Source organism: Argiope bruennichi, chromosome 5, assembly GCF_947563725.1.
Source record: "Argiope bruennichi chromosome 5, qqArgBrue1.1, whole genome shotgun sequence".
Taxonomy (NCBI): domain Eukaryota; kingdom Metazoa; phylum Arthropoda; class Arachnida; order Araneae; family Araneidae; genus Argiope; species Argiope bruennichi.
The window spans coordinates 118,179,135-118,204,485 of record NC_079155.1 but is presented as its reverse complement, the minus strand read 5'-3'; the positions used below and the strand labels follow the sequence as shown (position 1 = coordinate 118,204,485).

The 25,351-nt window shown below is 29.6% G+C and overlaps 1 protein-coding gene across 3 annotated transcripts in view; it reads left to right on the top strand.

The window, feature by feature from the left end:
- The window catches only part of LOC129968618 (diuretic hormone receptor-like), a 269,117-nt gene that overhangs the window by 56,847 nt on the left and 186,919 nt on the right, over nucleotides 1–25,351 (top strand). For all 3 annotated transcript variants that reach the window (XM_056082695.1, XM_056082697.1, XM_056082696.1), the window contains one exon: nucleotides 6,126–7,763. In XM_056082695.1, coding sequence (XP_055938670.1) covers nucleotides 7,631–7,763 — 133 coding nt within the window. In that variant the 5' untranslated portion in view covers nucleotides 6,126–7,630. The remainder of the gene's footprint in view (nucleotides 1–6,125; nucleotides 7,764–25,351) is intronic.

Below are 25,351 nucleotides of genomic sequence, written 5' to 3'. Positions count from 1 at the left end.
AGTCCGTTTGTGTTCATTTAAATGCGATTTCTCTAAAACAATCTAGGTGTTTTTCAGAACTCCCTATTCTAAAATATTATGACGAGAAATCAGGAGAAAGATTTTTTTTATGGAGTTCCTTTTCAACACCAAAAATCAGGTAACCAATCATAAAGGATAATATCGTCATAGAATTCCTTTGCTTAATTTGCAACTCTAAGAGACATTATCACAAGAATCGTGAATCATTATCTGATTGGAATCTTATCTGTCCCGTATTAGACTAAGCATTTTCTTACCATGCATGCGAGAACAAAATATAAACAAAATATTATAATCGTAAAAAAAAAAATTAAACTCTCAGTTATGACGAATCTCCACATTTCAGACCTTTCTGAATTCGATAAGTCATTTTTTGGAAAATGTCCATATTTCAGTCCCTTTTTTTCTGTGACAAAGATAACTGATATCCCTTTGAGCTGGATAGATGAAATTTGGTATATCGTCTTTACACCAAATCTGTAGATTTGCATCAAATTTTGAGCAAAATCTATCCTAAGGAATTTGTCTATCCAACTGTTCGAATATAAGTTAACCCAACACAAGGTGCGCCAGAAAAACCAGGACAAACAAATTTTAATATAACTTGATTAAAAATTAATAAATTAACAAAATATAACAAATAATAATAACAATAGACTTTTACTGATAAATAAATTAAATTGGTTTCAAAGTGGCCTGCTTTTGAAGTAATGTAGAGGCTCAAACGCTTATTGAAATTTTCAGCAATGGGCTGCAAGTCTTCTACCTTTAATCCATCCCATTCGCGCAGAAGACATTGCTTGGGCGAATCTAAACTTTTATGTCGTTTAGTGCAAGCCTTAGACTTCAAAATGGACCATACACTTTAACCATGGGATTGAGATTCGGCGAGTATTGTGCTCATTTTCTAAATGATATCACGTCCAGAAAATTTCCTTTCACCACTATTCTGTTTTTTTAGCCTTGTGAGCTGATGCAGAGTCTTGTTGAAACTCCCCTTTTACATCTCCGAAGTGCGTTTTGACCCACGGAAATATAACAGCTTCTAGAATGTCCCACTGGTACACTTTTTGAATTTTGTTTAGCTCCTTCATCCACAAAAACTAGAGATGTTTTGCAGCTTTCGCAAAATTCCGCCTCAGACCATGACCGACTTTGGATTTTTGTGATGTTGATCAGCTGCTGAAGTGCTTCGTGCGTCTACAGACCAGATCTAATAGTTCTAGGAGTTACGAAATTTTGGAAGGTAAAGAGCTTCTCATTAGTGAAAAGGAATCTCTCTCAGTTCTGACATGCGACCCGTTTCAAAAAATTTCGGCGTCTTTCGAGCCGCACGAGTTTTTCTTCAGTGAGAAGCTGAACTTTCTGGATCTTGTAAGGCTTCAGTCCAAGCTCTGATTTTGCCATTCGTTGCTCTGATCTGTCCCTTATTTCCAGTTCACGAGCGATCTTTCTCATGGAAATCTTTGAACTTCATTGAACTCGCTTTTTGATAACCTACGGCTACTGAAAGTGTTCACCATAACTTTTAGTTCACTTCCTGGACTTTGACCATCATTGCCAAGCTCTTTGAAAAGATAGATTGTATCAGATATTGTTTGCAGAGGCACATTAAGCAAACAAATGACTTCGTACGGTTAGTTTTCCAACTTTAAAATAGCATATCTTCTGCTTGGCATTATAAAAAAAGCCAGAAATCAGTACATAAACTGAAAGATATGTTATAAAATATGTTACAAATGAAGTAGGCCGGGATAGCTTGGTTAGTAGCGCGTTGGATTCGCGTCCCTTTGGTTGCGAGTTCGAACCCCGGCGACCGAAGATTCCCCGTGTGCTTGGTGGCTGACGCTTGTGTAAATCTATCGTGGTCACAAAGTCCTTGTCGAGAGTAATACCACTGGGGTTACTGGATCAAGGGTGATCATTCTCTGATTCAGGTCTAAATTACGATCTGTGAATGCGTGAATGAAGTCCGCCCCGTAAAAAGGGTTGTGACATGTGTGTAGCTAAATCGTTCTCTTGGCCCTAGATGGCGCTACTATAAAAAAACAAGAGACGCGCCCCACTGGCTTAAATTTGGTGTCTTCTTAACAGGGAGGATTGTCCATGGCAAGTGCCATAAGAAGCAACAACAACAAATGAAGTGGTAGACAAAAAGAAACCAACATTTTTTAAATTAACTTTTATGATGTAATAACTCTGTCCTAGCTTTTGTGCCGTACCCTGTAATTACAAAATAAAGAGATCCAAAGGGATGAAATTTGTTACATAGATTTAACATCGATATTGTAGGTAACTAGGAAATTTGAGACAAACCTAACTCGCATTTTAGTCGGTCTGTATTTTCAAAAGTGTGTTAATGCGATAGCTCAAAAACGTTGACTTAAATGTATCAAATTTTGTATGTGAATTTGTAACTGCATTTGTAGAATTCTCTGCAAAGTCAAATTTGCTTCAATCGGCTGTGAAAAAATGCTTCTAAAACACAAATTCACCTTTATTACAGAGTATGCGAATAAAGTAAAGGCTACTATTATCTTATCATTCAGAGGGAGGTGGCTCAAAATGCAAACAGAATTTCCTTCGCTTTAGGACGAAAGTGGAATTTGCAAGTTTCCAAAGTTTGATAGAAAAAGACCTGGAATAGTTTTAAGCTGTTATTTAAATTACATTGAAATAAACAAATTTTGCAAATTTTTGTAGACATTTTGGATCTTGTATAATTAAAATAAATCATCGTAATTTTTTGCAGATTACTTAATAGGCGAAAAAAGCAGCCTGTATAATCAATTTTTAAATAATTTGTTCATTATTCCTGTCTAAGTTCTTCTAGTGTATTTGTAGAAATAATTTATGTCTTAACACAAATCTGTCATTCTGGGATGGCAAGCACGACTGAGCCTTCAATACGCACAGGACCATTAGGCACCGGGTTCCACCATTTCAGAAAATCCGAGACAGAAAACTATATCAATAATGATAATTATTCATCAGTAATAATGATGAAATTCTAATATTCATTAAAACAAACAGATCTTCTCGCTGTCTCCCTAGAAGCAACCATTTTCTTGTTAGAATGTTTCAAAACTTGAAAACGCGTGATTACCATGGTACCCATTAAAGTGTTGTACAGCTTTCTGCTAATCTGCTCCAAATGGGGAAAATGGTAGCTTCAATTACTTAGCCACTTAGTCTGATAATAGATTATAGTATCTTTCCAGAAATATATATTTACCTATAATTTTTTTTCAGATTTTGGTGCCACAGGCAATCTCCCTGTCCTCGTCCTCTCCAAATATATATAATTTATGAAATGTCTTAAATTAATCGGTCAATTAAACCTAACTCCTACGCACTCTTTTATGAATTGCTGCGTATATTTATGGACAAAAATAAACTTGATTGCTCTTCGATTCCATGACATCTCTAATCACTTCATGATCTGTAACGATACCTAACCATCTAAAACGATTTGTATATCCATCTTTTTATAATTTTGCGGCGCAAGAATTTGTGAAGAAACACCGCTTCTATTTCCCACCATACTAATTACCGAAGAGTGAATTAATTGCGCCTTACTTCTCAGGAATATTTATTTTAATTGCTCCAACGCGCACTACCGCAGCCCCGGGCTCCACCTGCCTCATTTCAGACTTAATTAATATACGTCTGCCGAAATAAAAGAATCGCGCATTAATTCATTAAATGAGCATCCCACTGGGAATTCTGAGCTGAATATTTTGTTCGGATAAGAACATTTGGAAAGCTCAAATAATGTTTTTCTTCCAGATCTTGACGACAGGAAAAACAAAATTTCCTGAGGCTTGACTCCAAGCCTTTTTTCAACATCTGTATTTCTTGTAAGTCCGTTTCCTTAAATGGTCCCTTTTATGGTTAAATTAGCTGTCCTTTAAAGCTGACATTTTTGTTAAGTGTTTATTAGAATGTAAAATGGAAATGAGTTTTGGAAGAAAATTGCAACTTAAATGCCAGATCATAGATTCATTTTAATCTTATTATGCTCACTATCTGAAATGTTGATAAATCGGGAGTAGTATTTTGATTTATCGATAGGAAGATATTTTTGTTATATCTCAAGTATGTATAATAATTTCATTTACTTTACGTGCTCAGTATGAAGCTGTTAATGAGGTTGAATGAATATGCCTCCATTAATTTCTTATAATACCTTTTTGGAATTTTACTGAATACATCATTTGAAAGGAGAGTTTGATACACATTCTGATGATGTGGAATTTTAATGTCTATTTTTATTTATGAAGAATGTTAAACTTTTTTTAGAATGTTTTAATTGTTTTTGAATCATAATTAAAATTTGAATTTGTCGAATTTTAATTATAATTTTCGTGTGTTTAGTTTTTCTAATTATCAGTAAACTGCTCATATTTAGCATTCTTATTTTAGATAAAAAAGATACATTAATATTCCTGTATTAAGTAAACAATAGCCATCGTTAATATTCCTGTATTAAGTAAACAATAGCCATCGTTAATATTCCTGTATTAAGTAAACAATAGCCATCGTTAATATTCCTGTATTAAGTAAACAATAGCCATCGTTAATATTCCTGTATTAAGTAAACAATAGCCATCGTTAATATTCCTGTATTAAGTAAACAATAGCCATCGTTAATATTCCTGTATTAAGTAAACAATAGCCATCGTTAATATTCCTGTATTAAGTAAACAATAGCCATCGTTAATATTCCTGTATTAAGTAAACAATAGCCATCGTTAATATTCCTGTATTAAGTAAACAATAGACATTATTAAACATTTCGATAGAAAGAACTGTGGCAATTTCGCGGCAGTCTCTGCCTTAGGTTTGGGAGATTGCAGATTCAATTCTCGATTTAACGGCAGACTGGTGGATGGCCTTACGCATGCTATATCTATTGAAGTTCCAACGTTTTTCCACAGATATGATATGGAAATTTGAAAACCATTTGTTATTTTTCTCGTCATCTGACCGCATTTCAAAAGTGAAAAGTTTGTTCTTAAGATAGTTCTCGTATGACTTAAAATGAAAGGGTCAAGCTGAGTGAATTTCAGAAACCCTTATACTTGAAAATAAGTTACTTGATATACGTTATACTTGATACTTAAAGCGTTATACTTGATACTTAAAGCTGCTGACTGCATTGAAAAGAAGATTTTTGGCAGTCTTTCTCTTTTCAATTTAATCGAAAAAATATTAGATATTTTTTTGAAGAAAATCTCAAAGATATTATTCGATATTCTTATTTTCTGAGCATTGTTTCTACGTTCCATTTTAATTTTTATTTTTTAAGCATTTTCTAAGATCATTTTAAATTGTGTTCCTACGTTCATTCTTTTGAAAGTTACATTCATTTTAATACTTATATAAATTACATTTGAATGCTATTTTACATTTAAAATCTATTTTCTCAATTTCTAAATTCTGGCAAAACCTTCTTACAATAAACATATTAAATTTACATCCAAATAATATTTTTGTTCAAATTTCATATAATTATTCAATAAGTTAGGCCTCTTCTAAACTATAGAATAAGTAACCTGTTTATTTTACATTATTTTAATGCGTGAGAATGCGAAAAAACAAGGAAAATTTCCTATACTTTATCATTTGAAACTCAATATTTAAAGACAGGATCGGCTTATTTTAAAGTTCAGAAACTAAATTACATATTTCTTAATTTATCAGCAAAAGTGTATTTAAAAGGCATGTAATAATTTCCTAAATTGGAAGAGTTTTATGTCATATATATTTTTAGAAACAAAAACTCGGCCTCGTGTTTCTTTTAATTTCCAAAACACTTTTAGCATCTATTTTGATAAAAATGTTTTTTCAATCTTTTTAAAATAATGTAAATATGAACGTGTTTTTTTTTGTGGACATTTTTTAAAAATATTTATCGAAATCCTATCGAATATAACGAGCATAGTACATTTCTTCGAAATTGTATGTTGAAATTTCCCTGTGTATTGAAGAATTACTTTGATTACTATTTACTAGTTATTGCTTATTCTTTGCTAGTTATTGTGTTATTCTTAGAGATGTTCAATATTATTGAAAGAAAAAAATCTTTTTTTCTCTTGCAGGTATGATATGAAGAAACGAGAGTTAACTAAGTAGATTCGACATCTCAAAACGTTATTAACAAAAGACAATAAGTGATTTAACTTGTTTCTTTGTTTTTGTGATAATTTTGGATATGAGTTCATTTCATTACAAGTGAATTATTTTTCTTCAAGATAAAAATTATGTCATTCTATTTATTCATTTTCTCTTTCAAATAAGATATCACTAATCACTTTCGGAACTATAAAATGTGCAGATATTAAATAAAAAGATGGATCATGTTTCATAATATGTCCATTAAATGTACGAAAGATAAGAAATGATTTTTCATTACCAAGCATCTGTTAAGATAAAAAATACGATGCATGCAGGAAATTGTCATTTTTTTATTATCTGAATTTGAACTGGTTTGAACTACGAATTAAGTGGCTCTTACGAAATTGCATATCATTTTTCAAAGATTTTTTTTCTTTACATGAAGAAATGCTAATCTATTTGTGCAGCATATTTATTCCACCACTGCATTTGTTTCCACTTTTCAACATTTCAGACGAATTATAAACAAATTAGTGAAAAAATTATTGAATCTGACAATTTTGAATTAACGCAATTAACGGTGATTGTGACATTTTCTTTGCAGTAAATTTTCCAGAACTTCAAGGTTTTTGTACTCTGCACCAAAACATTCTGGATTATTTGACGAGCTTAAATAAAATTAAATGCAAGAAAATATTTTTCTTTAGATATATTGCACTCTCATATCCACACGATAAAATGTAATATTCAATTCTTCATTTCAAATAGTTTGAAGAAGCAAAAACTGAAAATTACCGCATTTTATTAACCAATAGACTGTTTGCAGATTTCAAGTAGAAGTTCGAATTTCATCTGTTTTAAATGCTTTTTTCCTGTACTAATTGTTGTTGTAGAGACAAATAAAGACAATTGCAAGCAATCTGAATAACAAAACATCTCGGATGTCACGTTTTTCTGTTCTCATCAAGATCATTACAAGTCTGAAGTTTTTACCTTGTTTGAAAGTAAAACCGGAAGATGCCATCAGTGCCAACGTTTTCTAAGAAACATGTGTCTGTGCAACGTTATTTGAGATAAAATATCAGTGTTCTAATGCCTTCTACTGAGCAGTTTGCAAGGTGTTATCTAAGCGCGACAGTATGATCATAAATTTTGATCTTCCTCCTCTTATCTAAAGCAAACATTTAATTCCTTTCGTAAGGCTGCAAATTGCAGTTCTTGCTGTCGATTATTTCAGTCAAAAGTTGCCTGTGTGTTCGAAACAACTTAGAAGTGATACTGAATAATTCTCGATAACTGACGTTTTTTTATACTGCATCTGATCTCAAGTTGGTGGACTATCAATAACAATTGATCTACTGCGGCATTTCATAAGAAGCATTGCGATGTGAAAGAGTGGGAAGTATACTTTACTTACAGAATTAATATAATATTTGTAATTATGACTAAGTCATGGAATCGATGAAAGAAATATTTCAATAAAGCAAAAATGGAGAAACTTTTTGATTTGAATGATACTTTGGATTTTGACGACTATTCTTTGCTGTTCAATGAATCGTCTATTTCCGTTGAAGAACTAGACTGCATGCTGCGTCACTACAACAAGACATTTTCTGAAGAAGGTAAGTGTTTTTAGACGATTGCATGTTATTTACTAGTTTGGATTTTATAACTTGATTTTATATTCATGTCATATTAGCTACTTCATCCATGGAAAACGTTGCTTTGCCACTTGATTTTGCGTCGAAACAATGCTTAAATATAAAAGCCAGATTATTTTAATACACTATTTACTTGCAAAGAGAAAATTGATTTTTCTTTTTTATTTATTGCTTTCACTAGTTAAACCAAAATTTCTAAAAAAATATATATATATAATCTTCTTCGCAATTCTATTTCTAAAAATCAATTATGCTGTCAATCGAGTTTGCATAAAAAGGAAATGCTGCACATAAGCAGTTTTGAGTGTATTCAGATCGAAGTCTGGTGGAATCAATAATTCATGCTGATCAGTGAATTACATCACTTTTTTAAACTCGTTCTTATTTTTTACATCAATTAAAATTTTTGCTCCTTTGGATGGTCTATGAATTAATTGTATGTATATATTCAATTGTTTGTTTATGCATTTTATGGCCCTAAGTAATAAACATATCTAGGTTCCTCTTTTAGGATGCGATAATGAGCTTAAGTAGGCTTTCAGTGATTTAATGGCGAAAATAAGCGGTACTCCGTATATAAATTATTTGCAAATTGTGTAAGCAAAATATACATATTTTACATAATTTGTTTATGTATAATATTTTTAATTGTGCTACTTGTGGCCCTAGTAGTTGTCTAGTTTTCCTAGAAAGAATGTCACCTCGTATGTATTGTATGCAAGAATTAGTTCAAGCTCATTCATATTATTAAAGCATATTATCCCGTTAGAATATTTTTCTCTTCGTTTAGGTGTTCTTTAAAATGTTTTTTGTACGCATGTCCTTTAAAATATCTTTTTCTAAAATATATTTTTGTATGAATAAAATTTTAAAAATTAGAAATCACTCAAATATGTGTTCAGATGAAGTGAATTTGTTTTTGAAAATTGTTTTATGATTTTGATGATACTAAGAGTTCAGAAGGCTAAGGAGGGTCTTAAGTAGGTTTCTAGCGATTTAATTGAAAAAATAAGCTATATTTTCCATGAATTAATTAATTGCAGTTTGTGTAAATAAAAAGACAAATTCTACATAATTTTTATGAACATATATTTCATTGTGATTCGTATAAATAAATCATATATTTAACATTCAAATATATTTTTATTTGTGATTCATGTGCATAAACGGGACTTTTATTTGCTTCCATTAAATTCATTTCAGAGTAGATACATGTGGATTTAACATGTGGATTATTTTCAAGATTCCATGAAGTTGGTTGAAAAGAATTTAAAAAAAAATGCTGGAAACTATAAGCTTTGCCCAGAAGATAAAGTGGAAACTTAAAAAAAATGAATTGCCATTAAATGATGTTACTGGGAAGAAATGTTTTCGTACCGCGTTTTTTTTTTTTTTTTTTGTTTCAATCTATATGCGATCAGCGTAGACTAGTGAATTTTCAAAATAACATTTTGAAAAAATTAAGCTGGAAAATAAATTGTTACTAATTCCTATTGCTAAAAATAGGTGAAACTTTGAAAAATGATTACAGTACTTCACCATCAGCAGGTAATAATCGTTAGGCAGTCGGAAGAATTTTTACGATGCACTTTGATAAAATTTTTATTTCACTTTCTACGTCATTTAGTCGGAGGTTTATTTCAAATAATACATCTCAGCGCAATAATTCAAGTGCAACTAACTACTCTATCGAGCCTATTTTTTATTACTAATATGTTCAGAATTTGTCAATGAAGCAGAATTTTAATACTTGATTTTATTTAACTATACAGTGCCTAAAACGTTACCTAGAATTTTTATTTTTCACTTTGATCAGTCTTGAAAGTAAAACTTTTCACTTTAATCAGTATGATAGGAATAACAAGACTGTGATAGGATTTATAAAATCACTTTCTACATCGCTACATAGCATGCTGCTGGTAATAGAATTTTAATAAGATTATTGAAATGGCGAATTCCTAAAAATTATTTTTTAAATATGCAGCCATTATCTAAAATTATTTAAATATTATGAAGAATTAAATTAAATTTCACTTACGTTGAATAATAATTTAAAATAAATATAAGAAAAATTTGCAGATTCTTTAAATCTTCACACAATTTTAAAATTTCATACGAACTATTTTTATACAAGGCTTTTCTTTATTCTTTATGATTTCCTTCGATTTTGAGATGGATCAGATTTTGAACAAGCTCCAAAAGAGTGTTGAACGAATAAAATATGCATTGTACAAAGGCACAGAGCGATACAGTGCATTAATAATTGTCGCTATTTAAGTACATTGGATTTCGACTAGAGCGATAGGATTAAGCATTACGATTTTTCTGTCAGTTATAACTGGTGTTATTTATTTTTAAAGTCCATTATTTTAGCCTTCCAGAAAAATTCGTGCAAACCGACTGGAAAGACATACAAAAATGATACAAGACTTGCCTGGGAAAGTTGGGACATGGATTAAAATTTAGAAGGGTACGGAAAAAGAAAAATAAGAAATCGTGAAGAAGTCGCGTGATGTTGCATATTAGATGACACGTTTAGTTGACATAGAGGTTTGAGTACCAAGCTACAGCGACTAACTTCTTTTTAAAGAAAATGTGGAGAAATATTATTTTCTATCTAAACCATCAACTAAAACTTTTTTTTAACTCATCTGACTTCAAATTGACTTTTAGTAAATATTTTATATTTTTATAAGTCCATAAGAGATTTTTAGCTCGCTTATGATGTATTAGTCACAAAATTTAGCCCATATATGCATTCTGGTTGAACATGCATTATTTTATGGTTTATCAAGTTTAATTATCAATAAGAAATAAACATTTTTGGTAATAGTATTATATATGCTACTATATTTTACATAAATTTTATTACAATAAATTAAATACATTTTTAACTACATGATTAAAAAGAAAACAAGTAATATAAAAAAATTAAGTCAATTCCTACTTTCTCAAGAATTGAACTCACATTCTTCACTTTCACGGGAAAAATACTGAAATCATTGCATTTTACTGATTGAGCTATTGCCTGTTGATTTCAATTTTCACTACAAACTGCTACAACTCTATTTAAAGTATTAAAAATTAATTAAATTTAATAATTAATGAATTAATATTTGAAAAAACTGTAACATGAAGTGTCATCCACTAAGAGTTGAAATAAATGTATTTGAACGTAAATGGATGAATAGAAGTATTTTATTAACAATTGAAAATTTGAACAAGATATATAAATATATATAGGGAGAGTGTGAACTAATAGTAGGAATTGAAAAAAAAAAAAAAAGATGAAATTTTAAAAATCAAAACATGCATTTATGCATAATGTTTCAAATAAAGAGTAATAAAATACCTCGAACAAATGCAGGGAAAACAAATTTTGTCATCAATCCATATAAAGCTCGGGACAATCAACTACTAAATTGTGTTTGCTGTAGTTCTACACATAACACAGTTCGCTACATAAATGACTTTTCTATTCTTATATTTTGTCAAATAGTAAACAAGTCTAAATTCTGTCTGCTTGTTTAATCTTTTACTAAAATTAAGCCTTGTTTATTTATATTTTTAGCACTTTTGCTTATTGTATGTGGCGTGTGTTGATGTGAATTCGACTAAATGAATTTAGACTTACAAAAAAGGACTACAGACAAGATGAGGAAGTGAACAATTTAGTTTGCTTTCATTTAACTTTTCCGCTCCGAAAATGAAAGCCCTTTCCCAACTTAGTTACGTTTATTTGGTGTTGTCTTTTTTTATGAGCTTGAACTTTCGCTAGATTTTTCTTTCCACTCTTTCATGACTCGTATTTTGTGAGAATGTGATTCCTTCCCCTTGTTTCCCAGTTTTTAGCGAGACATAGAATGAGGTTTCGAATATACATTAAGACACTGCTTGCATGCCTTTCAAACAACTGGTGTAAAACGATTTGTAATGGTGATTTTAACAAGCATCTAAAGATATTAAAAATTCTCTTCAATTAATTAAAATCTCTCTCAAAATTCTCGAATCAATTCAAAAGCAATACATTTGAGTTTTTTTAAATGTGAATATTCTACTTTATAGCAATAAAAGGTAAATAGAAATAAATTTTGAAATTAAATATTTACTATGAAAGTGGGAAAAGTCATGCCTTTATAGCATATCTTGGATATTTTGCATTTCTAAATTCGAATGATTCATGTGCATGTAATTAGGTGCTTTGTTCAAAAACGTCCAACATGCTGCTGTGAATATTGTTCGAATTCGTAGGATTCATAGATAAAGACATTTAATAAGTATTTTCAGTTTTCTTATCTTTTATCTAAGCAAATTACTGGACCTTTCTGAGTTCCTTTGCCTCCCCATTTCATTATTGAATTCACTAGATGAAAGTCACAATTTGTATTTCGATTTCAGTAGTATAAATCTGTTTTCTTATCCATAAATAATAATTTTTGATAAATCGTGTATATATTTTGCATTCAACAATTTTTAAACGCAATAATTCTTAAAATTCTTTTCAAAACTTAGTCTTAATTTTTTTGATATGAAAAGTATTAAATCTGCTATTTATGTGAAAGCTATTCATTTTATAAATTGCACTTTCTTGTAAATAAAGTTTTATGTAGCATAAATGTTTTTTTTTTTTTTTTTATATGTTTTGTTAAGAACGATATTGCGAAATACAATGAGCATCTTCGCGGGTCAGAGGGTCGCGGTTTCAAGTTAAATCCGTCGAGGACAAACATCCTCCCACTGGTCCGATGTGAAAGTTTGGAGAGGGGTGCCAGCTCAAAGGTCGTTTTCGTCATCTGACCGCGGTTCATAATTAGGAGGTCTGACCCAAAATAACCCCAGTGTTGCTTTGAAACGGGATTTTAATATGTTTGTAGTTTGATGTACAGCACTCATTGTTCCGAATCAATTTTTAACAATATTCCGTCCGGCGACACCACGTTGGTGTCCCGCCAAAGTTATCGGGATCCGAAACAGTATTTAACAAGTGTCAAAATAATAATCCCGATTATATGCGCGAACGACATATTGTTAATAGAAGACATACAGTAGAATAATTAATTTTAGGACGATATAGAATAGGAAGTTTTCTAGTTTTATTACAACAATTACATGTTTAAATATGCATACACTAAACAATTAGAACGAGAACAAACAATTCAAATTTCCAATAAATAAGACTACGAAGTTTAATTGCTTTGTACATACATTAAAAAAATGCATCGAGATCATAATGATCATTACTATTCAATTATAGTCTATTTTTCATATGACAAAAATTGGAGATGGAGGACAGAGCTCAGGACACTAAATTTATTCGGCATGTTGCTAACTGATTGAAATAAAATTCTGTTCCACATACTTGAATCCAAATTTAAACAAGTCAAATTGTTCCATATCATTTCTTTAAAAAAAATTCCTTGTGTAGCGGTTACATAAATCTACTACCTTCTCTTTTGATACAACAGATGGCGTTACCGTATTAACATCAAGGTATATTTCCCATGACCTTCTTCGGGGTTACTATTAGATTATTCAAATAATCACAAGAATATAAAATTAATATAATAATAAATATAAGATCAAAATAATTACATTGCTTCTGAAACTTATCCATTTTTTTCATCTATTTTATAATGAAGTTATAAAGAGTTTCGTCCCTCTAGAACAGTAATTTTCCACTATAGATTGCAAAAACTACATTCTCAAAACAGTTAGATCTCCATTAAAAGATCTGACTGTAGATCAAAAGGTTGTGTATTCAAATCACGTCCGGGTCACCAATATGGATTTGTCCATAATATTCAATTTAATAACTGTTGCAAAAAATAACATTTTTATTTAAAGGAAACATTACCAAGTTTTTGCTAGTTTATGTAATACATATATAAATCTCGAAAAAAAAAAAGTTGGCTCGTGCATTGCATGATTAATCCGCTTGTACGAGCATGTAGCTTAAACTATGACGTCATCTTGATGAAAGCAGGATCACCACACATGCAATAAACCAGACCAAATCTGATCACTTTGTTCACTCATTAACCAGATTTATTTCGAGTTTATTTGTATTTGTATCATTTTCACAATCTGTTTTCGGCGAATGGTTATGCGAAATCACAAAGCACAATATTTTATAACTTTCAAACTAAAAAAAAACATATATATATGCCGGACTAAACAATAAGAAAACAATTTGCTTTGCTCCCGGTTAACTTTCCCGCTCAATGATTGGTTACTTCTTTCTCCAACCATATTGCGTTTAATCTGATCTTTTCAGTTTGGGGACGTTAGAAATCTCAAGTGCTTCTTTTTGTCCGCTATTTCGTTACACGGAGTCTGGATTTGTGGGATTGTGGTCTTTTCTTTTCAATTTCCTTCTCGACAGAAAGAGTTGCTCCACAGTTATTCGAAATACGAAGTTTCAGTCAATAATGGAGTTGTTTTGAGATCGGCCAGTCTGTAATTTTATTGCCTTCCAACCAACTATTTCTGGAGACATTTCTTCGGGGACGAAAGACCCATGAGATTATTGGATTGTTGCGTAAAAAGACCGGTTTTCAATGCAGCAATAAAAGATCTTCTTTCTGGTAAAGATTGGAATAGAATCCACTCTTTTTGTTAAAAAGAGAAACTGGTTTATTATTAAACTAGCCTTTGGCGATCAGCTTGCTCGCCAAGATTATTGACATTTTTAGGCTCTTAAACGATTAATGTGGAATGCATTTGTTAAAAATTTCGGTTTTTTTTATATAATTTAAAAATAGCCCTTTAACTGAATCATTCTTCAATAAATCATTAAGGGCATAAATTAAGTTTTTTTACTATAAGATATACTTGGAACTGAAAATCCTGTTACGGAATTAACGATTTATTGTTAATTTTTTTTTAAATCGTAATATTGGCAAAAGCACGCTATTGAATATTTTGATGGATAAGTTTGAATTTCATAACATTAAAAAAGCAACTGAAGAGAGCATTTCTCTTCGATTTTTTCAAACCAAACATAACATTAAAATCATCGTGACATTGTAAGTAAAACGTGAAGAATGTATTAAAAATAAAGAAAAAAAAATATATATACAGAAATGAAATCAATACCATTAAAGCAGTAATTTTTCTGAGTTTTAAGATAATGCAAAAAGCTTTTTGGATAATTAATAGTTTTCGAAGTCTTCCATTTTCCATAAGCAAATTTTCATTTGAAAATTCAGCAATTTTATTACCACAATTTTATGCAGAATGGGAAAATAAAAAATGTCTGCAAGTAACTTTTAAATTGTATGCGAGAAAGTTTCGGGAAGACCACTTACGTGGGTTTCAATAGTAAGTTGTCTAAACATGTTAAACTGTGTTCTCGATTTTTGATTGATTTAACACATAAAATGATTATCTTGTTTTATTGAAACGCATTAAAATATTTTAATTTAGAAAATTTAGGCGCATTTATAAATTTATTAATAGAATTATTTTTTTTGTTTTGTCTGATATCGTATTATTATTTTATATGTTTTATGTCGTAAAATTACTTATTTATACTAAATGACGCTTCCCGAATGGAAAATGCAATATCAGTCACCGATGACTTACATGGTTTTTAAAGCGTCAATTAAATATAATATGCTTTGGAAGTTTGCTTCTTTCATTTCGAGTAATAATTTTGCAAAACTATATGCATTTAGGTCTTTTTACCTTCTCGCACAGAACGTTGCTCAGAAAAAGTTTTAAAAATTCGAACTCAAGATTTTGACAAATTTTCGCGTTTTAGACCACCCTGAGATCGATAAACACGTTTTAAGAAAATGTCTCGCTATCTGCCAAAAATAATTCAAAACCGTTTTGAGCTAGACAGATGAAATTTGGTGTGCATTCGTTACACCGATTTTGCATATTGCTTGTAAATTTTAAATAAAATATATTCATAGGTAGTATGTCTGTCCTACTATTAGAACATAAGTTAATACGATAATTACAAACGAAGAGTTCTAGATAAACAAAATTTGGTACACAGATTTAACATCTATAGTGTAAACGCCTATTTTCGAATTTTGAGCCAAATCCATCAAAGGGTTTGACTGTCTGTTGGTCAGAACATTCTTTCAGAAACATGTAATCGCGATAACTCAAAAACGCAATAAAATACATCAAATTTGATATGTTATTTTGTGACTGAATCAAATTTTTGCTTCAATCGGTTGAAAAATACGTATCTGAAACACGTATTCGTTTTATGGATTCTATCAAAGTATGCTTAGGATTAATCGCCAAATAACTCGCCAAGAATGACAGACACATTAAGTAAAAATGCTAAATTTACGCCAAAAGTTAATATTTCATAACTCTTATACACCATTGCCATGTAAGATGTTTTCTGACATGACAAGTTTATTAGAGAGAATATGAGAAGGTTTTGGGGTGATCACACATGCTGGCTGAAAAAGTCAATATTGTTATATTTGCCCGAGCTATATTCATTCTAGTAAAATTGATTATATCAGCGTCTTATTATTATATCGTTGCTTTTCTCTGAACCATTTAAAAATATTTATTTAGGATCGTTTTAGTTTTAAATACGATTCCACTGAATATCGAGATTTCGCTGCAAGTGATGAATTAAGATCAGAACTCAAGTGCCCATGCAATAATATAGTAAGCTAAAGCATTTTTCTCATGATTAGAGCTGTTTCTAATGGAATGTTGCTTGGGTTGAATATTTTAAACGATTGTCTACATTTTCTCGCCTTTTAATAAATCTATAAAGTTTATTAAAATAATTAAAATGCCTGGAATAGTGAATAATTCTTTTTTCGAATTTCCCATATTTTTAAACGTTAGAATTCTTTTGAAATGAGTCAAAATGGAGAATCGCATCATATCTGTGAATATGTTTCTGTAAGTTTATTCGCTCAAAACAGAAAAATTTCAACGATTCAAATGTAAGCTTGCCATATATATTTTCAATGTGCCATATCTATTTGTATTCAATTGTATATAGTCTTTCTGTTATATGTATTGAATTTGTATATATGTATTCATTTTGTATTCTATTCAGTTTTTCATTTTATAACTAGTGAGCGTTTTGTGACTAACAATTACAGTTATTTAATTATTGATATTAATGTAGTATTTAAATGGAAGAATAAATGTCTCATAATCTACAAAATACAATTTGATTAATTTTAAAAATTTTAATACTCAACAGATTTATTGATCAGATATAAAATACGTTCCTTACATTATATGCCACTTAAAAGTTCATAATATATAATATTTACAATAATTATTTATGAAAAAAAACTATAATAGTTCGCAATTTCAATAGTTAGTAATTGTCATTTATTTATTTGTTGAAATGATTTTCGATTTTAAAGACATCAAATCTTATGTTTTTTTAAATTTATTCTACACAGAAATATTTGCAGAGAATTCTAAATAATTCTGTTGCTTTACAACTATTCAATGCAACGGTAAGTTTTTGACAAATAGAATATTTTCTCGGAAATTAAAAAGGAAATTCTAGATAATCACGCTATTTGACTTCTTGGTAATTAACATTAAAAAAACTAACATCCCCCGCAAGGGTTTTAGTGAAAATATCTCGGAAATGATTGGATTTTTTTTTAATATCATGTAAAATTTTCGATCATGAATCATTTTGACGTTACTTCGTTTTACACTCCCGGAAATTTTCCATCAGCTCATTTAATGGGCAAGATAATAACTTCAAAAAGTGCAATAATTACCTATTACAAATTCTGCAGCAAAATTTAGACAAGTCTCAAAAATGAGAATTATGGATGTAGTTAAAAATATCATACTAGTGAAATGAATTTCTAAGCATTAGGGATTTGTAACGTAAAAATATGGAACAATCGTGATTATTTATAAATTGAATTAGATTTCAATGAGGTTTGAATTTTGTGAAGTAAATTTTTAAATTATCTTAAGAGTAATTTCTTGCACTCTTTCCATTTTAAATCGCATTTAAATATTTTTTGACTGAGATGAGTTGAGGTTAATATCAATTTTATAAAAGTTGTAAAATCAAAATTAGGAGTATTAGTAAAAAAAATAGTAGTTTAATTTTATAATGTTTAAAATTAAAAATATAAAATAAAAGATTGAACACCGAATGTAAACGCAAACGCTTTAACACTTTACACTTAACACTTAACACTAAACACTTTACACTAACACTTTAATCGCTGTATTTTAATGTAAAATTTTTGAAATTATACTTTGTTTTTAATTTTTGGATATTAATTTATAATTCATTATTATTATAATATACCCTTGAAATTGATTTATTTTTCTAATTCCGAGCTACTGAATCATATTCGCATGGAATCAAAATTTAGTACACACTATCGATAAACTGCTTTTAAGTTACAAATTTATAATGGTCTTTATCAGTGAGAATATTCAACTTTATGAAATTTTAGATCTGTCCTATCTGAAAATCGATTCTAAAATTGTCACCGAAAATAGAAACAAGACAAGTTAAATAAAATGTTTTTAAAAATATAACTCAAATTTATTATATTAAGAATAGTCTAGGAAAACTTATTCTAAAATGACTCTTAAGGAGAGTTTCAAAAAAAATGTTATTTGTCTTATTGCACTCTTCATTTAAATAACATTTTGTCCAGTGAATTTAAATTCTCTTACCATTAAGCTGCAAAATATCATTGTATGATTTTAAAGCATTTCCACAGATGCCTCAGATAAGATCTAGCAATTAAGAAATTTTTTTTCAAGGTGATTGTTGAAAAAAAATGTTTCATGACTGAAGTAGTTTTGGTTGAAGATGAGCATTACTAATTTTGTTTAAATTGTGAAAATATAAGTAATATTTTTCCAAATTTTCGAAACTTGCCAGCATTGAATGATTTTTGAATATTTGTTCTTCAAGCATTTTAAGCAATGTAAAAACAGCATTGCCTCTGAAGTTTCGTAAGCATGCAAATAATCCGAACCTGCCAGCTGTTGCCAAATGACGATTAACAAATTAGATCCGATTTTGCTTCTACATTGGCATCATATATATAATATAAAGGGGAATTGTATAAAAAAATTAGATTTGGCTGGAATGCTGTGAGCACAGACCAGGTCTGGGTTCGGTGCGCAACCAAGTGTGTGGATGTTTGTGCAACGTTTTCCCTCTTTCTTGCTTAGGCTGTATTGCTTTGCTGTCGACGTTTTTTTTCTCTTTAACTATTATTCATTTCTTGTTTATTTTTCACTTTATTTCAACAGAAACACTTCTGGTTTCATACATTCATTTTATTTTATCATATGTCATTCAATGAAAAAAAGATACGATGGTAGTTTTCTAGAATAGAATTAAAAATCTGGGGCTATTTAAGGATAGGGAATCGTTTTCAATCCTTGAATTTTAATTGTATTTTTCTCATGGAAAAAATTTTTGCAGCATATCACGTCTTTGAATTGAAGAGATCGCCCCTGTTGTGGGTACTTTTTGTTTTCTGAGAGTAAGTCCTATTATGTGAGACTAGCTGAGGGACAAAAATATCTATAAAATTTCTTCTTTTTTTCATTTGAATGAAAATGTTTACTCTCTTGAGAAAATGTTCATCAGTTGAGCACATTTCCTGAAATACTGGCTAACTCCGCTCTTTTTCTTCAAAGAAACAACACTCTGCCCATTCATTTAACAACTTGCATCTTGTTTCATCCAGCATTCATTCGTTAGCTGCATTTCTTTTTGGTAGCAGCAATATGTCAGCTAATAGGTTCATGCTTGTCTGCCTCTCTGACGGGTTCCAGTTGGAATGATACTTATGTCATTTTCACAGTACAGCTCAGGATAGTGTTCTGCCCGAATTTTGTTTTCTCATTGTCGTCGGTGTAGTTGGTTTCTTGGTTTGTGAGGGTCCCAGATGTCTTGTCACAGATGTTGACAACTGAGGATATATTACTTAGAAAGAAATTTTTCTGGGGGCCTTAATGTAATTAATTTTTCGTAGTTGTTTGAAAAGTGAGCATTTTATCTAGTTAGTATTTATAGTTATTCGTTAACTAGTAAAATAACAAATTACGCATAGCATTTTTGTGGGTTTTTTTTAGTTCTTTTCTTTAGTTATTACAACCGAGTTAGTCTTTATTTTGTTAAAAGAACTTTAATTAAAAATGTTTTTTTACGATGTTTGTGGTTTGTATAGCAAGAAATTTAATGTTTTTACTAAATGAAATTTATTAAATATGAATATGTTTTTACTAAAGGAAATTTATTAAATATGAAATGTAATAAATTTTTACTAAAATATCTATTAATTGGTATCTTTTAAGAAACCGTAACGGCAGTTGATAAACGTATTTACAAGAATTTATTCTAACTATGTTAAAATATTGAATTTAAAAAATTCCTTTTAACCCTTTCTAGGGCCATGGGAAGTATGCTTCGCACCAAATGTATCTATCTTTATATGAAATTATGTAGGTTGGCATAAGTTCTGACAAATTTTTTTAGTAAGTCAGAAACTTAGATGCTTCAGTTCTTTATCTCAGACAAAATGATGCGTCTCGATTTGTTACTTAATTATTAATTAACCAAATTGATCAATTAAATTAAATTAAATTTATCTAATAAGCTAAATGAATCCCTTTTCTTATTCAAATTTCGAGCCTAAAAATATTTTAAAATAATATGACTAGAAAAAAATGGCCCTTTTAAAGGGTTAAAAAAATGATTTTTCTGAAAACATTAATACTGCGGTTGTATAGTTTGCGGTGTAAAAAATGCGGTGTTGTATAATTTGTCATTCTTTTTTTTTATTACAAGTTCGAACTCATTAATCAACCCCCAGTAGAAGATTTATAAAAGAATGAAACATATAAAAATTTATAAATAAAAATAAATCTTTGAATTAATTAGAACGATGCACTTTGAATGTGTATTAATACATTGTATTATTTCTGTATAAGAAAATGGCTCTCTAAATAAGATGGTTAATAATGATATTTCAGATATAAGCAATGAAACTCTCAAGGAATTCAATATTTTCTGGTAAAATAAAATTTTATATCAATGATAGTTTGATTATTTTTTCGAGTTAATTGCCTTCTCTGGAATGACCATTCTATAAAATGCTCAATTGTTATTGTTACTGTTTTTGTTACATACTTTAGATCGATTCATGAAAGATATGTTTTCTTCTTATCTTATATTACTTGAAAATTCAACATAAAATTTGTTATGCAATTTCTGTAGAATATATAGAAAACAAGAGACTTAAACACAAGATAGACACCTGAAAGTTTTGAAAAGATTATCTGGCTCATAATAAAATTCTATGCATAGTTTCTCTATTAATAATTTTCTTAAATATTAATTCAATCTTGTATCTTAAGTTACCTTTCATCTACTCTATCTATATATATTTCTCATGGTATTTAACCAGTTAACTGTTTCTGACGAGTATACCCGTCATAGAAAAAACGCAACATTTTGCATTATGACGAGTTTATTTGTCAGAAGTAACAAGTAGTGACATCGCTAAGTTTTTGCGACACACTTTAGATACGCCTTTTCTTAAAAGGTCAAAACAGATAACTGGTTAAACATTAAACAGCAACAAATTGCGAATAATAACACTAGTGAAAAGTTTTTATTTGTTCGTTTGTTCCCACAGTCACAAAATTTAACTGTTACGTTCTCATAACGATGACATATTAGGGAGCTATATATATTAATACATATAATACCAAAAAAAATCAATCCTGAATTATGAGGAAAACGGTTGGACATAATTAGTAGTTTATAACATTTTAATAGCTTATTTTGATATAATTATATTTATAATTAAAGAGACCAACTAACTTGGGTTGTCCTTGTCAGTAAATAAACAATGCAATTACATGTAAAACTTCAGTAAAAGTAACTGAATTTCTTTTGTAAGATATGAAGATATGACATGAGGTATTCTAGAGAATGGAGATGAAGTGCAAAATTTCTGCAAAGTTCAGCTGTGATATGTTGGTCAGTAGACAACTTTTCTACCTGCTGTTATTGAATTAAACGGCATTCATTTCAAATGCATAATTTTTCTTATTCGCCGTAGCTTATAAACAATCCGTCTGAAATTTGACAATTTTAATAGCAAAACTACAATTAGCGAATATCATTCATCAAGCTTTTTGAGAAATTGCCGTAGATTTCGCAGACAGAAGATTGACAAACATAATACCAGAAATGATTTGTAATTGTGCTCATAGAAATTAAAACGTAGAGATTCATCAAGATTTACTGGTCGAATTAGTTTCGTCCGATTACAAATTGCTCTGTTATAACATTTCGAACACAAACGAGTATAAAGGATACAAAGCCAAAACAAAAAAATTAACAAATATTGCTTTTTGTTACGAGCAATGCATAAATAACTAGTTTTTCTCCCTCCAAATAATTCCTCAAGTATTTTTTCTATAATTGTAGTTGATTGAAATGCATCTACTGTGCTACGGATTTCTCGAAAAACATTTTATGAGTTTAAACCAATGAGAAGTTCGTTGCTTTTTTGCATATTCTTTGGCTGCATATAGTTTTCTGTCTAACATTTCCATGCGTCTGTTTTTTTAAGGTAAAAATATTGATCTTGCTTAGAATCGAAAGGAAATTTAGCGACAGAATACAACTATTTGGTATCAAATTGACAAAATTCGTTTACCCAAGTGTATTAGACTAGCTTAAAGCACCGAAGAGCTTTCAAACCGAATTCAATTAATTACCAAATCCGAAAACGATTGTTTACCGCAGAGAGTATTCTTCTTTGTGACGATAGAATATTTACAGAAAACAGCTTCCATGTAGATTGCATCAAAACCGTTGCTAGTTGAAATACATTCTCCTCGCACTCTCACAAAGCTTGTTACGGAATTCTTCCTTAATCAGAGTTTATGTTCCTCAGAGACATTTAAACTCGAGTGAGATATTCAAAATGTTTCGCATTTTAGTTGGACTTATACATAATGATAGAGAAATTTTAAAATTATGTATCTAATACACGGCATGGATTACCACGTGCAACATGGCATACTTTACAATTCACTTGTTAAGTAGAAGTGATGTTTGTTGTATAAATATTATTTGTGAAAATTTATCGAAATCTTTTATTTTGAGTTACACTTAAGATTCAGAATTTGCCAAATTACCATTATAGCAAAAGTAAGAAAACAAATAAAACTATTTTGATGTATATATAATAAAGGGAATTTTGAAAGCAAAACCTAAATCGTAAAATCGTGAGGAGCTGATATTATACTGAAATATTAATCACATTTAGATACAGTTTAATGGATATGAAAAAGCTTTATTCATTGTGATGCAATTTCTTTATAATGTTAATATTAATGTATCATATTTTTAAATTGTTTGATCTTTGCCTCTTTTGCTTTCCAATATTCCGCACAATTTCCAAAATGGCATTTCTTATCAAAATTTATTTTTAACTGAAGATCATTATTGCCTTTTCAATTAATTCGTCAGTTGTTAAAAAAAGTGTCTTTAAATGGCGTATTTAAAATTTTCATATTCAGATGATGGATTTTGGAAATTTTTTTTCACTATTTGCATAGTTTTACATAACGTAAAATTATATAAAAATAAAAATGTTGCAATCATTTGAATAATTTTTGCTAGGGTCCTAATAACAATACCTTTATGTCATAATAATTTAACTTGGCGGAACTGTCATGTACCTAACTATTTATAGTTTTAATCTGTATTTATTGAATTATGCTTTTTGGAGTATCTTATTTTCTTGTCGGCGTTTGATTTGATATTACATTCACTTCACTTATAATCTAAATGGGAATTTCGAATAGTCGTTGGTGACATTTTATAGTTGTAAAATTTTAACACCGATATACAAAATATACTATCAAAAATGCAGAAATCTGACAGTGGCATTATTATTTATTATTCTTGCCAATTATTAGTAATTCACTTTTAGTAATTCATTCACAAAAGTCTCCAATGTACATTATGATTGTACATGAAAAATTGGTTTCATGTTTAAATATCATTAGCTAGTTTCTAGATAAATTCCCCTAATCCTTTATTCACGGGATCGAAAAGAAACAAGGATGGAAAACAGCATTTTTTTTTTATATGCAGACATTTAGACAATATTGTATATTTAGACAGTCTTTTGAAATTTTCTTATTTAATCATTTTAAAATTTCAAAAATCAAATAATTGTTAATCTTAATTATATATTTTAATGTGTTTTATATCATAAATAATAGGCTAACGAATTATTCTTCTTTAACCCGGGGAAAAAAAATCGTCACACAACCTACAAAATGATGCGCCATCTATTTTTCGATTTTGAAACTACAAGTTTCAAAAACTGATGAAACATGAGTTGCTTTTTCTATGATGATTTCGAATAGGCATTAAAAATAAGAAATAAAATCAAATAAGATCAGCAAACTCAACCTATTCACTTCCATGTAAAGTATTTTTATAATGAAAGAACCTATTCACATCTAACAATGAATAAACATTCACTACTCCTTCAAAGATTTATCAAAGGCTGAAAACATATTCATTCGCAAAAAAAAAAAAAAAAATCAATGCAAATAGGCAGAAATGAAAAGATAATGGAATTTTTCTCAAAAAATAAACAGAGTAAGTTCTAAAGATTCAATTTCCGGTTCATTTATTTATTTTCTGTTTGACATTTGCTTCTTTCTGTGAAAATGAAAATTTGTTTTGAAACTCACTACGGAACCGGAAATGACTGAATAGGAACAAAGATCTGTTGTTTCTGAAAACTTCTGAAAAGAAACAGACGCAAAAACGTATTTAAGAAAATATTAACTCTTCTTGAAGCGGTCAGTGTATCTGCATTATTTTTAATTCCTTGATACGCACAAATGCAATTAAACGGAAATATCAATTGTTTGTGTTTTATAGAAAACTAAACTATTGAATTAAAAACTATTTATAATGAAGATGTGCAGTTTTGTGCGAGCTATGCCCTAAATTTTTGTAATAAACCGAATTTAAAATCGGTGAAGAGGCATTTGCATGTAAAATTCGAAATTCAAAGCAATAAATAAAAGTAACTAAAACATTGGAAAGAGAAGTATAAGACGTTTTACCATTAAAAAAAATGACTTCTTTTAATTTGATTTTTTTGCGATTTCCAGTTATTTAAAAAGTGAGATGAAACAATTGATTTTAATTTTTTAAATGCTCGATGAAAACGAATGAAAATTTAAATTCATTATTTGAAAGGAGTTGTTTTTCTATTCCATTTTGTAAACGTATCGTTACTCGCTCGTTTAATTAAATTTGTGTAACTCTACACATGATTTTAACTTTTAAAACTTCGTTTAGACATTTTGCAAATTTCCTATAAACTATTACATTTTAAAATAGCCTGAAGCCAGGCGTTGGAAAGATTTTATAGTGCGATTCTATCAAATACGAATATTTTACTTCCTTATAGCAACGTATGCACCACATAGCGTTTAACAATTGATGCGGTATGTAATATATTTAACATATTGCGTACGGCGCTCTGCGTGCT